Here is a 15978-nt window from a genome sequence, read left to right as displayed (position 1 = left end):
TGCCACTGCTGTGGACTATTTATGGAACGGAGTGCTGAAATGGTATATAAAGATGAAAATAAGCACATTCTTAAAATATGCATCACAGATGAAGCCCACAGACATAATGTCGAATGGAAAAAAAAGCACCTAGAGGAGTTCACACTCAGTGATGCCACTGGCATGAGATCTGCTGAGTGAAATAAAGCACACGGAGAAGTCTGAGTGGTGTGGCGCCATTTCTGGTTCAAAACAAAACCAAACCCAAGCAAACTGAATAATGACAGAAGCAAATGCACCAGAAACATGGATCTGAACAATCCCAGGATATGTTGAAGTTTGCTATGATTGAGATGAACTTTGCAAGTGTGTCCAGGAAGGTAAGTATTTGGACATTGTTTTTGCAGTATCGTTTGTAACAAAGTTGGAGGCGACCAAAATCTCCAAGATTAACGGATAAGCGGAGTTGCCACCTGTATACAATGGAATATTAGACAACAGTTAAAACACGACTAAGAAGAATCAACCAGGATCACTCCTGATGATTTGATGTTAGGTGAAAAAAAATTGCAGGATATTGTCTGTACGGTGTTAAACACTGTATGTAAATGTGTGAAGCAGAAAGGACTGAGGGAACCATTCTTGAGCACCTGCTATGTTCCAGGTACCTTCCTGGACCCCCACGGCAACCCTGTGAGCTGCTTACTAATACCGTTTTTCACAGAGCAGGGAACTGAGGCTAGTGAGGGGCAGCCCGACGGGACAGCCCACAGCTGGGAGGGAGCCCAGGGCCGGGACCCACAGGCTGGCCGCTAGAAGCTCCCTGCCAGCCAGCCCGGGACCAGCTGCCCAGGCTGGGCTCTCAGGCCCGGGCCACCATCCGGAGCCCTGAGCCGGCGCCGGGCAGGAGGCCCTGTAACTCCAGCCGCCGCTCCCGCCCCTGCCCGCCCCTCCTTCACCTCAGCCTCCGGCTGGACTGCCCACAATGCCTCCCATTCAGCCCTGTCCCTGCTGCCAGGCCTGCGGGCCAGAGAGGGGGGCTCCCGCGGCATCCAGGCCGACTGGCAGTGTGAGCCGGACGGCATGGAGGGGTGAGTGTTTGGGCCCTGGGGGCAGAAGGGGGTGTTTAGAGAAGCTGAGGGGCTGCGGGCAAGCTCCGGGCCCTCTCTGGGCCTCTGAGGGCTTGGGGGACAGGGGCTATGGGATCTGCTGGGGGGAGAGATCCCCCGAGGGTGTCCCTGAAGCGGTTTCTGAGGAAGATGCTGAATGGAGTGCAGCTGCTCCAGCGAGCTCCCGTGGGCTAGTCCTCCAGGGCTTGTCTGAGAGCTCAGCAGGCCTCTGAGCCCTGGACACTTGTCCCTGAGGGATCTGCCCCCACGGGCCCCGTCCCCTGTCCACCCGGAGCCTCGGCCTCACCCCAGGCTCTGGAGGATGTCACCGGCCCCGGCCTTCTAGAAGACTGAACAACAGATGGTGACCATCGGTGAGCAGAGCTGGGGAGGCCGAGGGTGGAGGCCCGGCCCAGAGGCTGTGATGTGAGCTGAGAACAGAAGGAAGAGCTGGGCGAGTTAGGTGTCGGGTGGCGAGGAGGAAGGTCTGTCATGTGTGTTGATGGTCAGGGAGCCGAGGGTGACACTGGACAATTTGAGCACATTCCAGGTGGGATCAGGAGTCAGGGCTTTCCACCAAAGGCCGTGCAGAGATGCTGGAAGGCTCTCAGCTGGTGGCGTCAGGGCCCATCTGCATTTTGGAAAGTTCCCTCTGGTTGGTGGTGGGCGAAGCGTGGGGTGGGGGAGCCAGGAGAGCCCTGGGGCACAGTCATCCCTAAGAAGTGACAAGCAGTGGGTGTAGTTGTGAGGCCAAGGGGTCCACTTGGGTAATGGGTGGAGAAGTTGGGGGACGATGGACAGGCAAGGGGACAGAGCTGCCCAAAGCACAGCCCAAGCCCGTCTGTCTGCTCAGCTCCCCCACCCCAGTCTGAACTGGAGCGGTGGCAAAGATGAAGGGACAACAGGGGCATAAACAGAGGCCCGAGCCTCCTGCTCACCTGCCAGTTAAGGCTCCCTGAGGCTCTCAGACCCAATACCTGGTCCCCCAAACCTTGCCTTACAAACTGGGGCCTGGCCTGGTTCCCCCCTGGCTGCCGGGCTGTCTTCTCACTGTGGGTGCCTGTATGCTCCCCGCCACCGTGGAGCTGGCACCACATCTGTCTGAGGCCTGGCTGCCTCTCTCTCTGCCACCCTGACACCGGGAGGCCCCAGCCTTCCCCTGGACCCCGGAGCCTCACCACAGCCCGGCACACCCTCTGAGCCCTTGGCTCATCCTCACATTCAGCAAGTACTCATCGAGCCATGGGGCAGATAGATGGCCGAAGGGACTTGCCAGGTCTCCTTTCTGAGCCTCAGTTTCCTCCAGCGTTAAACCAGGCTGCGAATGGAGCCTCTGCCACACGGGGCGTCGTGAGGCTCAGGGCAATGACACTTTCCCTGGGGCCAAAGGAGAAAGACGTCCGAGGGGCTCTGGAAACAGGAGCTGGGCTTGGTGAAAGGACAGCGTGGGACATCTGCCCCCGTGAACTGACCCTCCCTCCCCCTCCCAGGACCCAGAGCGTCTCCTTGGTGCTGCTGCTTCCCCTGCTGCTGCCACCGGGCCCAGCTTGGCATGCGGCTGCCCAACGCTGCCCACAGACGTGCGTTTGCGACAATTCCAGGCGGCATGTCGCCTGTCGGCACCAGAACCTCACTGAGGTGCCAAACGCCATCCCTGAGGTCAGCGGGGCGGGGGGGGTGGGGGGTGGGGGTGGGCAGGGAGGACAGCAGGGGGGACCTGGGTTGGCACCAGTGGATCTGTCACTGCCTAACTGGGAGACCTTGACAAGTCATTTTTCCTCTCCGAGCCTCAGTCCTCACGTCTGTAACATGGGAATAACAACCGACACTGGGGAGACGACCTAGTTAAAGTTCTATGTGTTTGGAACAAGTAGGTGACCTGTAAGATAAGTCCTGGATGAGCTACAAAGCATGTGGGAGAGAACTGGAGAGAACAGGGGATATGCTGGAATAAGATACGGTCTCTGCTCTGTGGAGTCAGGAGCTAGTGGAGAGGAGAGAAAGTACATGGGCAGTGACAGCTCAATGTGAAAAGTGCCCAGGCGGCTAAGGAGGAAGGCTTCCTGGAGGAGGTGTCAGGGAGCAGGATGAAGAGAACGAGGGAAAGGTGTGGGGGAGAGGAGCGTCCAGGTGAGGGAACGGTGCGTGCCAAGGCCAAGGTTGGCAAGGTGCGCGGGCCGCTCAGCCTCCCCCCTGCTTCTCCCCGCTCAGCTGACTCAGCGGCTGGACCTCCAAGGCAACGTGCTGAAGGTGATCCCCCCAGCCGCCTTCCAGGAGCTGCCTTACCTGACACATCTGGACCTGCGGCACTGCCAGGTGGAGCTGGTGGCCGAGGGCGCCTTCCGCGGCCTGGGCCGCCTGCTCCTCCTCAACCTGGCCTCCAACCGCCTGAGCTCGCTGCCCCAGGAAGCCCTGGACGGGCTGGGCTCACTGCAGCGGCTGGAGCTGCAGGGGAATATGCTGGAGGAGCTGCGGCCGGGCACGTTCGGGGCACTGGGTGCGCTGGCCACCCTGAACCTGGCCCACAACGCCCTCGTCTACCTGCCCGCCATGGCCTTCCAGGGGCTGACGCGCGCCCGCTGGCTGCAGCTGTCCCACAACGCGCTCAGCGTGCTGGCCCCCGAGGCCCTGGCCGGCCTGCCCGCCCTGCGCCGGCTCAGCCTGCACCACAACGAGCTGCAGGCCCTGCCGGGGGCAGCCTTGGCCCAGGCCCGCGCCCTGGCCCGGCTCGAGCTGGGCCACAACCCCTTCACCTACGTGGGCGAGGAGGACGGGCTGGCGCTGCCGGGCCTCCGGGAGCTGACGCTGGACCACGGCGCCCTGCAGGCCCTGGAGCCCAGGGCCTTCGCCCGCTGCCCGCGCCTGCACACGCTGGACCTCCGTGGGAACCAGCTGGACACCCTGCCGCCCCTGCAGGGCCCCGGGCAGCTGCGCCGGCTGAGGCTGCAGGGGAACCCTCTGTGGTGCGGCTGCCAGGCCCGGCCGCTGCTCGAGTGGCTGGCGCGGGCGCGTGTGCGCGCGGACGGCGCGTGCAGGGGCCCCCGGCGCCTTCGAGGCGAGGCCCTGGACGCCCTGAGGCCCTCAGACCTGCGCTGCACCGGAGGCAGGGCGGAGGAGGAGGAGGAGGAGGAAGAGCTGCTGCTGGCGGCCGCGCGGCCCCGCGCCCCCGAGGGCGCCTCCAAGGGGGACGACGGGGCGGCCGAGCCCTGCCCGCGGGCCTGCGTGTGCGTCTCCGAGTCCCGGCACAGCGGCTGCGAGGGCCGCGGCCTGCAGGCCGTGCCCCGCGGCTTCCCCGGCGACACCCAGCTCCTGGACCTGAGGCGGAACCGCTTCCCCGTGCTGCCCCGGGCGGCCTTCCCGGGCCTGGGCCGCCTGGTGTCGCTGCACCTGCAGCACTGCGGCATCACGGAGCTGGAGGCGGGCGCCCTGGCGGGGCTGGGCAGCCTGATCTACCTCTACCTCTCTGACAACCGGCTCTCGGGCCTCAGCGCTGCTGCCTTCGAGGGGGCCCCCCGCCTCGGCTACCTGTACCTGGAGCGCAACCGCTTCGGGCGAGTGCCGGGGGCCGCCCTGCGCGCCGTGCCCGGCCTCGTTTCCCTGCACCTGCAGAGCAACGCCGTGGACCGCCTGGAACCCGGGGACCTGGCAGGCACGCAGGCCTTGCGCTGGCTCTACCTGAGCAGCAACCGCATCGCCCAAGTGGCCCCCGGGGCAGTGGGCCCGGCTGGAGAGCTGGAGAAGCTGCACCTTGACAGGAACCAACTGCGAGAGGTGCCCACTGGGGCCTTGGAGGGGCTGCCTGCCCTCCTGGAGCTGCAGCTCTCGGGGAACCCTCTCGAAGCTCTGCCGGATGGGGCTTTCCGGTCTGTGGGCCAGTCACTGCGGCACCTCTTCCTGAACAGCAGTGGCCTGGAGCAGGTGGGCACAGGGCTACAGGGGGGGAAGGGAGGGGGGCGGGCCACAAGAGGCCTCATGCAGCGTGCGTTCACTCAACAAACCCTGCTGCCCCCACAGTGCCAGGCCTGAGGCTGGGGCGTGGTGACCCTGAGAGAAGCCAGACACTACACCTGCTCCCCGCCCCCCCCCCCCCCCCCGGCCCAGGGAGCTTAGGGGTGGTGACAGACCAGGCAGATTTCGGTGCCACACAGGCCTGCCAGGGAGGGTACCGCCTAAGCATGGAGGAAGGAGGAATGTGGGTCCATGCGGTTGTTGCACACTTTGAGGGAGGGCTGGAGCCACCAAGAGGATTTGCCTTTAGGGGGGCGTGTTCAGGCAGAGCAGAAAGAACCATGAACTGGGCCTCCGAGTGGCGTGCAAAGGGCAAGTGCTTTGGGATCAGACCAGCCTGGGTCTCCATCCCAGCACGGCCCTTACTGCCCCGGCCACCTTGAGCTCTCCGCCTCCCCTCTGCTGGGAGAGCACGGGGCTACCTCCCGGGCCTAGGGGTGAGACGGGCCCGGTAGGAGCTCACGCCAAGGCCTGGCGTCTCCTTGCAGATTTCTCCCAGGGCCTTCTCGGGCCTGGGACCCCGGCTCCAGAGCCTGTACCTACAGAAGAACCAGCTGCGGGCCGTGCCTGCCCTGCCCCATCTCAGCCAGCTGGAGCTCATTGACCTCAGCGGCAACCCCTTCCACTGCGACTGCCAGCTGCTCCCGCTGCACAGGTGAGCTCCCCAGCTGGACACCCACCAGCTGCTCTGAGTCAAGCCCCCGCCCTCTTCGCAGGGCACCGTGTCTGTGCCAGCCTGCGGCTTCCGGGGGGAGGGTGCCGCCAGAGCCCCCTGCCCTTCCCGAGGGAGCCAGAAGTGCGTGAGGCTTGGGGACTTGTCTGGGCCCGGATTCCCTCATCAACAAAGCGGGAATGAGATCCACCCAGCCTAGGGGGGTGGAACCTAACAAGTACTTGTGGGCATGTCACTGATTTCATAGGAGAGCAAAAAGAACTCAAGTCCTTCTCTGCGATTGACTTGGGGCCTGGTGACTTCTCTGTGCCATTCCCTCATCTGTGAAGGGGATGACAGGAACTGTGTCCACCTCATAGGCGTTCTTTGTAAGACTTACCTTGTCGGGGTCCCTGGGTGGCTCAGTCGGTTAAGCGTCCAACTTCAGCTCAGGTCATGATCTCACCGTTCCTGAGTTCGAGCCCCACATCGGGCTCTGTGCTGACAGCTCGGAGCTTGGAGTCTGTTTCCGATTCTGTGTCTCCCTCTCTCTCTGCCCTTTCCCTGCTCGTGCTCGCACTCTTTCCCTCTCTCTTTCAAAAATAAACATTAAAGGGGCGCCTGGGTGGCTCAGTCGGTTAAGCAGCCGACTTTGGCTCAGGTCATGATCTCGCGGTCCATGAGTTCGAGCCCCGCGTCGGGCTCTGTGCTGACAGCTCAGAGCCCGGAGCCTGTTTCAGATTCTGTGTCTCCCTCTCTCTGACCCTCCCCTGTTCATGCTCTGTCTCTCTCTGTCTCAAAAATAAATGTTAAAAAAAAAAAATTAAATTAAAAAAAAATAAACATTAAAAAATTAAAAAAAAAAAAAAAAAGGATTACCTTGTCAGCTAGCATATATAGGTTGATTTGAACATTGTCTGGAGCGCCCTAAGCCCTCTGTAACTATTTATTACTATTCCTATCCCCTTTTTACAAAGAAGGGATTTGAGGTTTGAAGTGACTCGCTCTGGGTCCCCTAATTGGTGACGGGCTGGGCCAGGGTTCCCTCCAGAGTGTGCCCTCGCTGCCGGTTCCTGAGGATCTCCTCTCCTCTCCTCAGGTGGCTCACTGGGCTGAACCTGCGTGTGGGGGCCACGTGTGCCAGCCCTCCCAGTGCCCATGGCCAGAGGGTGAAGGCTGCGACGACTGTTTTTGAAACCTGCCCAGGCTGGGCTGCCGGGAAGGCCAAGCGGACGCTGGCCGCCAGGCCCAGTGCCAGGAGCAGCCCCGGGAAGGGGAGACGGTGGAGAGCAGACAAGGTTGGCAGGTTGGTGGGAGGCCTCGGTGGGTGGGTCAGGTTCCAAAGCCCCCAGGGTAGCAGAGGTCTGGCTTCTCTTGGTCCCAATTCATGTGGTTCCAGACCCGGGCAATGACTCTGCCGTTTCCATTCTGTCGTATCTGTCCCCGCTCCTCAGCTCCCCCACCTTTGGCTGGGCCCAGATGGGTCTGTGAGGAAACAACTGCACAATTTCATCCTGTGGGACACTGGCCTTTCCGATAAGCCACAGAATACCTGGACCCAACGTGTCCCTAAAAGTAATGCCACCGTCACCGTATTTGCCGGATCATCGTTGATCCCACAGTTTCCTGACCTCCAGGGCCCAGCTCACACCTGGGACAGAGAGAGCAGGAGCGCAGGGGCCGTCGTGGCCTCCCACTGCTTGCCGGCCACGGGCTGCACCCCGCTCCGTGTCGTTCCATCACCCGCCTGACATTTATGCTCACATCCTCGAGCCCCCGGTTGTAGCCAAGTTATGCAGCACGTCAGAGAAGGGGGAGCACGATCCGGGTGCCCTGGCCCGTGGGAACTGCTGCTGTGTGGTTGGGGGGGCAGTGGGGGCTCTAGGGGAGAGGCCGGTCCTAAGAGGGAAAATGAGAACAGAAAAGTGGGCCCTGGGGAGACGAAGGCTCAGCCTGCCTCTGGACCTGCGTGGTGAAGACTTGGGGGGCCTGGGGTCCATTAGAAGGTGTATCAGTTCCCAGGGGCTGCTGTAAAAAAGTACCACACGCTGGGCGGCTTAGGACAAGACATTTTTGCCTCGCTGTTCTGGAGGTTCGAAGTCTGAGATGAGGGTGTCGCCGGTGGGGCTGTGCTCCCACTGAAGGCTGCAGGGGAGAGCCTTCTGTGCCCCTTCCAGCCTCCGGTAGCCCCAGATGTCTCTCGGCTTGTGGTGGCACCATGCGGTCTCTGTCCGAGTTCATATGGAACCTCCCCGTCCCTTCATGTCTTCCTGCCAGATCCGAGTCCAAATTCCCCCTTTTCTTAAGGGCAGGAGTCATACTGGATTAGGACTCAACCTAATGACCTTGTTTTAACTTGATTACCTCCGTGAAGACCCTATTTCTGAGGTCTCACTCTGAGGTACATCTTCTTTGGGGGGGGGGGGGTTACACCATTCAGTGTTCCTTGTGAGGTAGGCTGGGAGGAAGGAACTGCTACAACCCCAAGCTGAAGGTGAGCAATTGTGCCTTGGAGATCAGATCTGGAATTGGTGTCAATGACAGTGGCGTTAATCTCGGCTGACACCCGTGTGGCAGGGACTTCCGGCTAAGGCTAACGAGCAGCATCAGCGTTCCCTCCCGACAGCGGCCCCGGGGGAGGGCGTGTGGAGGCCGAGCTTGGCTCAGGAGCTGAGGCTGACGGGCCCAGCTGCAGGCCAGGGCTTGTTAAAAGGAAAGACCCCGCAATCCTGACTCCCCGTCCCCGCATCCGGGCTGCAGCAGGAATCGGTATGTCTGAGGCTGTCCCTTCCTCCAACCCCTCGGACATGGAGATAATCCCCTGAACGCTAGCCCTGGCGTTACATAGGTCTTTCATTTTTATTTGGGCGGTTTCCTCCCAGGAATACAAAGGAATTGAAAGATAAGGGGCCCAGGGGTGCTTGGCCGGCTCAGGTGGTAGAGCGTGGGATTCGTTATCTTGTTTCTATGTTGGGTGCGGAGACTACTTAAAAAAAGGGGGGGGGGTGGAGTGGGAAGAGAAGGGCCCTGACCTCAAGGGTCACACAGGGCCCTGGGCCCTCTTCTGGGCTGGGCGTGTTCACCTTGCTGATGGCCATGGCTGGACCACGCACGCCTTGGTCTCTTTTTTTTTTTTTTTTTTTTTAATTTTTTTTTTTTTTTTTTTCAACGTTTATTTATTTTTGGGACAGAGAGAGACAGAGCATGAACGGGGGAGGGGCAGAGAGAGAGGGAGACACAGAATCGGAAACAGGCTCCAGGCTCCGAGCCATCAGCCCAGAGCCTGACGCGGGGCTCGAACTCACGGACCGCGAGATCGTGACCTGGCTGATGTCGGACGCTTAACCGACTGCGCCACCCAGGCGCCCCACGCCTTGGTCTCTTTTGAGGCCCAAACTCTAGCGTGATGTCTGGCATGTGGAAGATGCTTCAGAAAGAATGAATGAATGAGTGAATGAACGAATACCAGTTGTAACACAGCAGACCACCCTGGATTTAATCCCACTGCTGTCATTTTACTGTTGTGAATTTAAGAAACGAAGTTAGCATAAGCCTTCTCCTCATCCGTAAAATGGAGTTGACCCTCACCTCAGGGCTCCTGTGAAGACGAACTAAACTGTGTAAACGTGTCTGACTTAGCACCTGAGGCTGTTACGAATGGCAGTTCCCTTGCTGCCCCCATCCCTCGAGTAGAGCCAAGTGTCTAGACTGGGTGACAGGGGGGTGTGCGTTTGCACCCGGTCCAGTCCGCACGAGGGAGCCACTGCAGATCGGGCAGCAGTGGCACGAGGCGGGGAAGGGGTGCTTCAGGAGGATCTCCCAGCCAGCAGCCCCCCTGCCCCCAGGACTCCAGACCAGTTCCCTCCAAGGGCAACTGAGGTGCAAAGCTGGTCCCGTGCCTGGAGTGTAAGCATCTCCGAAGCCAACAGACACCTCCACCCAGGATGGAAGAGACAGATCTTTAGGCCCCAGCAACACAAGTCACGTATTTTCATGTCACATGCTCACACTCACTGGGGTAACTTGGGACCAGGCCACTGGGGCAGACAAGGCACAGGCCCAGCCTCTGGGGAACTCAGGGTTTTGCAGGAGAGGAATGGCAGAAATGTAAAGAAGGATCATCCAGCATGTGGTTGCTATGGAGATGGGGCACTCAAAAGATGACAGGCAGCATTTATTCATCGTCCTCCTGTGTGAAGCCAGCCTTTGTAATCGATACTGGGAGGTGCCCGATCACAATACTCTGCTCTAAGAAACGGAAATCTGACAAACGACTTCAGGAAGTCCGGGGAGGCCAGTTGAGGGCTGGAATGGCAGCGACTTGTTCTCCGCCTCTGCCATCCTTATTGGGGCACGCGCAGGCATCACTTCTTCATCCAGGAAGGAGCTAAAGGTTATGATCCTATATGGTCCAGTTTCCCCAGAAGCCCCGGAGCTGGCCCTCCAAACTGCAGGGGCTTTGGGGGCGATGAGCTAGCTTCAGCTGGGAACACGACCCTGCAAGCCCTCCGTGGGTGCACAGCAGAGCCAAAGTGCATACCCAGGCTGTCTTCCTCCTGGCGGTGGGGTGGGGGTGGGGGTGTCTAAGGCCACTGACCCATCACCGCCCAGGTCTGGGGTGTAAGTAATAGCAGGGGAGGGCATGGCCCCTCTGTCCTTGATCTTCACAGGTTCCAAATCTAGTCACGTTCTGGGGAATGCAGGTTGCAGGGACAGGACACTTTCTGGGCCTGGTTTCTACAGCGGGCGGGCTTTCCTAGTGCCTTTAGCAAAGGAGTCAGGATCAAATTCTGTCTGGAAGAAATGACTGGAAATCAGCTTCGCTTAGGCGGGTCACCCCATCTCTGGGGAAGCCCAAACAGCCCAGGTCCTGAACAAATGCACAGCCAGCACCCTACCCAGCAAGCACAGGCGGTGGCAGCCTGACCAGCTCAGAGGAGGCAGCTGGACGCCCACAGGAACCCGCCTGGCAGCGCCTCTCCACCCAAAGACAGGAAATAAAGGTCAGCTGCCCCACCTTACGTTTGGGAAGAGTTATTGGAGAGACAGAGGGAGGGGACAGTTTCCAAGGAGGTTAACTGGGAAAAATGAAAGCAACTGAAATTTGGGCAGACACTAGGTGAACTTCTAAAATGTACTATCAGAGAGGGGCATGGACAGGAAAGGACAGGGAGCCAGGAAGCGTGTCCCGTTACCCTCATCTCCCTTCCTCCAGGGGCTCCCTTAGGGTCCCCTCAGCCAGCAGAGCTGACCACTGCCCCTCACCAAGGCCCCGCGACTCTCCCTGTCAACCGGAAGAGAAGTGGGGTGGAAAGGGCAGGTCCCAGCCGAGCTGGGCTCCGAGCAGGTGAAGCACAGCTCTGGCGGCCGTCTCCCTTCCGGCCCTGCTGCCTCTGCAGGCCCCTCCTCCAGCTCCCCACGTGGCACAGGGGCCTGTGTGGTCCTCGCCTCCCCAGGTCCCCGCCAGCCTACCCTGCCCTGGGGAGCAGACTCCACCTCTACACTGTTCTAAGAAACGGGGGTCAGTACTCATGTCAACAGCAAAAACAGGGTCAAAGTCATCCCACGAGTCACCGAAACCTGTATCCCGGTCACTGCTTCTTAGCTGCCAGGGCTGGGTGCCTGCACGGCTCCCTGATCTCCCTAGGGTGCGAGAAGCAGGATGCCAACCCCAGAGGCGAGAGGCTGCTCCACGTGGCTGCTTTCAGGCACCCACGCCACCCACCACCAGCCCGCAACGGCCTCCCCCTCAGAGCTGCTCCAGGCCTTTATTACAGGACTTGCTCAGACACACACACCCTTCACGGACTTGTCTTGCAGCGTGATGGGGGACAGCCCCCGACCCCGGCGGCCGAGGGGTGTGGTGGGTGTGGAGGGAGGTTGCTGTAGAAAGAGCTTTGGGAACTCTAGCTGGAGGAGACACTCAGAGACCAAGGCGGAGGCCTCAGGCAGTGCCAGTCACTCAGGCCTCGCCAGGGAGGAGGACAGAGGTCCTTGGGGGCCTGGCCTTCACAGCACCTGGCAGAACTTATGCAAAAAAGGCTCATTCTCCCAACTAAAGCGGGGTGAGGGGCGGTAGCAACAGAGAAGCCCCGGGCTGGCTGTGGGGAAGGCTCAGTCGTCTGTCTCCTGTTTGATGTTCTCGATGGGAACAGGCAGCTCTGGACTCGGGGCTTTGTCAGGTGTGGCCATGTCTAGATGCTCTTCCTTCACACGCACAGCAATGACTAAAGAGGAAGGGAGGTGGGGAGGGCGGGGAGAACAGAGTGAGTGTGCGTGAAACTCCGGAAGGGCAGGGGGCTCAGGCTCTGGCTCCCTATGAAGGGGGGCCCTCAGGAAGTGGCGGGGAGGCGGGAATGGCGCCTTGCCCCTGCGGGGCGGGCCGCAGAGACGGAGAGGGCCCGGCTGGAGGTGTGCGGCTCCGTTCAGAGTCGGGGGTGGGTGTTTGGGAAGCTCTCCAGGCCCAGTGGTCCAACAAGGACTGCTGGGTGCCCAGAGAAGTCCCTTCACACTTGACTCTCCTCTTCTGTGCCCAGGTGGGGAAGGAGAAGGGCCGCCTCTGAGCACTGGCGCAGGCCGGCCCTGCCTTGATCCCGCCCGGGAGGCTCTTACTCTCTTCAGGAACAGGCTCCGATGAGATCTTCTCGGCGGCCTGCAGGTCGTCCTCCAGCAGGGGCTTCTTGGACCCCTGTCTGAGGGGCCGGGTCTTGCTCGGTGGTATTCTTTTCCCTTTGAATAAAAACAGAATTAAACCCAGCACAAGGCGGTATCCACGTGCGGCTTGAAGGCTGGGTCTCAGCCAGCGGCGAGCAGGGGCGGTGACACCAGAAGAGCCAATCTGGGGGAACCAAGGGCCTGAACGCCGACGCCGCCCCTCAGAGCTGTGTGCCCAAGGCTCAGAGAGGCTCTCTCCAGTAAGGGGTTAACACCACCCCGTCCTGCTTGCGGAGCTTCCTTCCCTCTTCCGGTCTTTCCTTCCTTCACCTGTGAAGTGACTTTCGCAGCCCCACTACTGTGAACGGTACAGGGTCTTCCCATGTGATCAAACCCAAACCCTCATACGACTTTAATCCCACCCAGGGACCCCGTCTGTTTCCTCCTTATTTCTGGACAACCTCTTCTGTGTATGGTGCCACATCGTGGAGACGACCTCATGGCCACACGCCAGCGGCTCTGAAGGATGGCTTTACCTTCTCTCCTCCCTACACCCCCCCATGCTGTCCCCTCAAGCTGAGCCCACACAGGGCTCAGGATCTGTTAAGAGTGGGGTCTCGCCTAAGGAGATGACACCAAAGTTCAGTGGCTGCCCTCTCATCCCTGAGTGTCACAAGGGAAGAATGACAGGCTTGGGGAGAAACCGCCACCCCCTCCATACCTCATACTTTCAAACAGCCGACGGGGTTGCAGCGACTCTGACCACAGGGCAGCAGAGATGGGGATCCCTCCCCCCTTTCTCGCTTATAATTACAATCTCTTGCCTTTTTTCCTCGCCATCCTGACCAGTGCCAGAGACTGAAGACTCCCTGTGTGTCCTCGGGTCCCTTAAGACATAGGCTGACAGGTATGTTGGGGCCAAAGGGCAAGGAAGAGGAGATGGAGGGATCGAGAAGAGTGCTACCTAAGTGGTGACTCCTGCTCTACGTCCAGGGACACAGGCCCAGCTGGTCCCAGGCCCCACACCAGCCCCGCCTGCTTTAGTGCATCACTTACTTTTCTTCCCAAACTGTTTCTTTTTCTTCTTCGTGGCCTCTTTGGCCTTCAGAGGTGTGGTCGGCTCTGTTAAAAGATGAGAGTAAGAGGTAAGAAGAGAGTTCTAAGAGAACAAGGTATAGGCACGTCCCAAGACCCCCTGCCCACCCCTCACTTGCCTCCCCTACACATGGGACACCCCAAGAAGGAAAGCCAAAGTTGGGCAATGAGAATGGGGGAGGGACTGGAGAGCAGCTGTCCCTTCTTCCCACCCTCGTCACCAGGGCTGCTCCGAGGGACCTGGGAGGTTTACCTGTGTGCACAAGGGCACGAGCATATGACAGAGTGGGCAAGATCAAGGAAGGCGCTCTGCAGGCCAGAGGGAGAGGGAGACAGAGAAGTCAGGAGCGGGAGGTGGGGACACAAGGGCCACTCTAGTTAGAAGTGGTCCAGGAGACTTCTCGATCTCATGCCAAAGAATGAGGTAGGCACGGGGCAGCGGGAGTGGTTGGCAGGAAGGAAAAAGGAAAGCAACGTCAAGAGCCTCTTGGGGCCGCGAGAGCCCAGACCTGCGGCCACGGGTGGCTGGAGCTGGTAGCCGGTGAGCTCACACCAGCCGACGGGGTAGATGTCCGGAGACTCACAGTCCACCCACTGGTCGTATTCGCTGTCCCAGCCGTCAAAGTGGATGCTGAGGAGCCTATGCACCACCCGCTTCACCGTGGCCACGCAGATGAGCCGGGGTTCCATCAGGTCCACGGCCTCCAGCTTCATGCCCACCTTGAAGCCGTGGTTGGGGCAGTCCTAGGGACGGGAGGAAGCAGCAGTGACCATGGCCAGCTCCCGGCCCCGGTGGGGCACAACTGGGGAGAGGCAATGGGCTGGGAGCGCCTGTGGGGAAGGGTCCCTTGACAGTGATCCCGCTGCCCTCTGCTCCCAAGCACCAGTCCCTCCGGGAAAGGGACCGGCTCGACTGTTAGGTAGAATGCCTATGGCAGAGTTTGGGACTTCTCCCCGGAAGTGGCTGGTCTCCGCAGTACTGACTCGAGGGAAGAGAAGGGGGTTGGAATTAACACCCCGAGAGCAGGCAGGGCCGCCCAGGCCCCGTGCTTCCTCAATTTCCTTACCATGTTAAAGAGTCTCGATGGAGCTGCTTTTGACTTGGTCTTCTCCAAGTAGGTGTCCCAGCTGAAAGTGTGTGATTCGTAGCCTGGAGAAGCAGAAAGTATAAACGTGGAGGGGAAAGGAGGGGAGGCAGGAGGGAATCCAAGAAAGGAGCACATGCCAAAGGGGCACCTGCAACTGGATCAGGACCCAGTCTGGAGTCTCCCCAGCAGCCTTCTTCTCTCCTCCCCGGACTGGTACCTGCTCTAGGACCATGGTCCTGTTGTACAGGTTGTTCACTGCCCAAAGGAACAGTTGGAGCTCTGCTCACCAAACCACACACTAGTCATAGAGCCCGGTCAGCCCAGTGTAAGGGCTGGTAGTGTTGGCCTTGGGTGGCTCAGACACCTTTCCAATCCACTCTGAGACTCCAAGCCCCAGGGTCTGGCTTGGCCAGGAATCTGGGCCTGTGGCCACACTCTACCCTTTCTGACTGTAAGGCCGGTCTTACCTTTAGGTGGTGTGAGCTCAATGTCATTCTTTTGGCAGAAGGTAGCTGGGAAGATAGCGTGGGAGGAGGCATGGTAACAGAACCAGTCTGAGCCATCTGTGGAAGGCCCCCCGTCCACACAGATCATGAGGTAGCCGTCCAGGAGAACCTAGCGGGTGGGGAGAAGGCAGACACCACGGTATCATGAGCTATACCCCCATCCAAGGGGCGGGTGGCTAGAGAGCCGGCCGATCAGCGGTGTGCGGAGAGCTAGATCTCGGCCTTCCGCGAGCTTCTGCTTTGGAGCACTCAGCGCCCCTGTGACCCGTACGTGTGACATTATTTACCTTCCTCACTGGACAGCAAATGCTGTTCCTGCAGGGACTACATCCTTTCGCCAGTGTTTTCAGTGATGAGCACACGGGCCCAGCCTGGAGAAGTCTGGCTGGATGGACAAATCAGCATGTCCCCCAGGGGCCATTTGCTCCTCAGGTTGCAGCAATAACGTACAGTGTGCAGCAAAGTCAGCATGGCTGTGGCTCCAGCCCTCAGAGGAGAGGACACGAAGCAGTGAAAGGCCTCCAGGGAGGCTGATGGCGCGGGGCCTACACCTGACACAGGACCAGGCTCGGGCCAGGTGTTCAATAAGCACCTGCCCATTGTGCCTCGGATCCGACACGAAAGCAGATGTTGAGCAAGGAGCAGACGAGCCCTCTCCTCACAAAAGTCCGGTACTCCAGGAGCAGCCGGAGTGGGGAAGGTGTGCAGAGCTCGGAGCCACCTCAAAGGCTTCAGAAAACCGCACTAGAGGCTGTAGGGTCGGGCCCAGGCTCACCTTGCAGATGGTTGCCACGCAGATGTTGCCCAGATTCAGGGGGTCAATGGCTTCCAGTTTCATCCCTTCCTCAAACCAACCACCTTCCGTGTAGACAGCTCGAACCTTAAAG

General features: G+C 59.9%; 2 protein-coding genes across 3 annotated transcripts in view; one reads left to right on the top strand and one right to left on the bottom strand.

Moving 5' to 3' along the window:
• The first annotated feature begins 1015 nt into the window (after positions 1–1015).
• Positions 1016–12369, top strand: CHADL (chondroadherin like). The gene is made up of 6 exons (XM_030320753.1): positions 1016–1070; positions 2579–2747; positions 3300–5006; positions 5585–5751; positions 6848–7046; positions 12285–12369. Exons 1-6 carry the CDS (start codon positions 1063–1065, stop codon positions 12309–12311), a joined length of 2277 nt encoding a protein of 758 aa, XP_030176613.1. The 5' UTR covers positions 1016–1062; the 3' UTR covers positions 12312–12369.
• The window catches only part of L3MBTL2 (L3MBTL histone methyl-lysine binding protein 2), a 20611-nt gene continuing 14537 nt past the window's right edge, over positions 9905–15978 (bottom strand). The window contains exons 11-17 of one of the 2 annotated variants that reach the window (XM_030320754.1): positions 15867–15971; positions 15053–15200; positions 14565–14647; positions 14007–14241; positions 13459–13524; positions 12361–12477; positions 9905–11975 (exon numbers count right to left, since the gene is read on the bottom strand). In XM_030320754.1, coding sequence (XP_030176614.1) covers positions 11863–11975; positions 12361–12477; positions 13459–13524; positions 14007–14241; positions 14565–14647; positions 15053–15200; positions 15867–15971 — 867 coding nt within the window. In that variant the 3' untranslated portion in view covers positions 9905–11862. The remainder of the gene's footprint in view (positions 11976–12360; positions 12478–13458; positions 13525–14006; positions 14242–14564; positions 14648–15052; positions 15201–15866; positions 15972–15978) is intronic. The other variant, XM_030320755.1, reaches the window with a different exon arrangement.

This window comes from Lynx canadensis, chromosome B4, assembly GCF_007474595.2.
Source record: "Lynx canadensis isolate LIC74 chromosome B4, mLynCan4.pri.v2, whole genome shotgun sequence".
NCBI classification, from domain to species: Eukaryota; Metazoa; Chordata; class Mammalia; order Carnivora; family Felidae; genus Lynx; species Lynx canadensis.
The sequence above is the reverse complement of the archived record's forward strand: the minus strand, read 5'-3'. Positions and strand labels throughout refer to the sequence as shown.

Bases quoted from the DNA above. Each gene is read 5' to 3' on its own strand.
- CHADL (XM_030320753.1), top strand. The intron at 5,007-5,584 runs GTGGGCACAGGG...GTCTCCTTGCAG, and splicing joins ACAGCAGTGGCCTGGAGCAG to ATTTCTCCCAGGGCCTTCTC. The intron at 5,752-6,847 runs GTGAGCTCCCCA...TCCTCTCCTCAG, and splicing joins CAGCTGCTCCCGCTGCACAG to GTGGCTCACTGGGCTGAACC.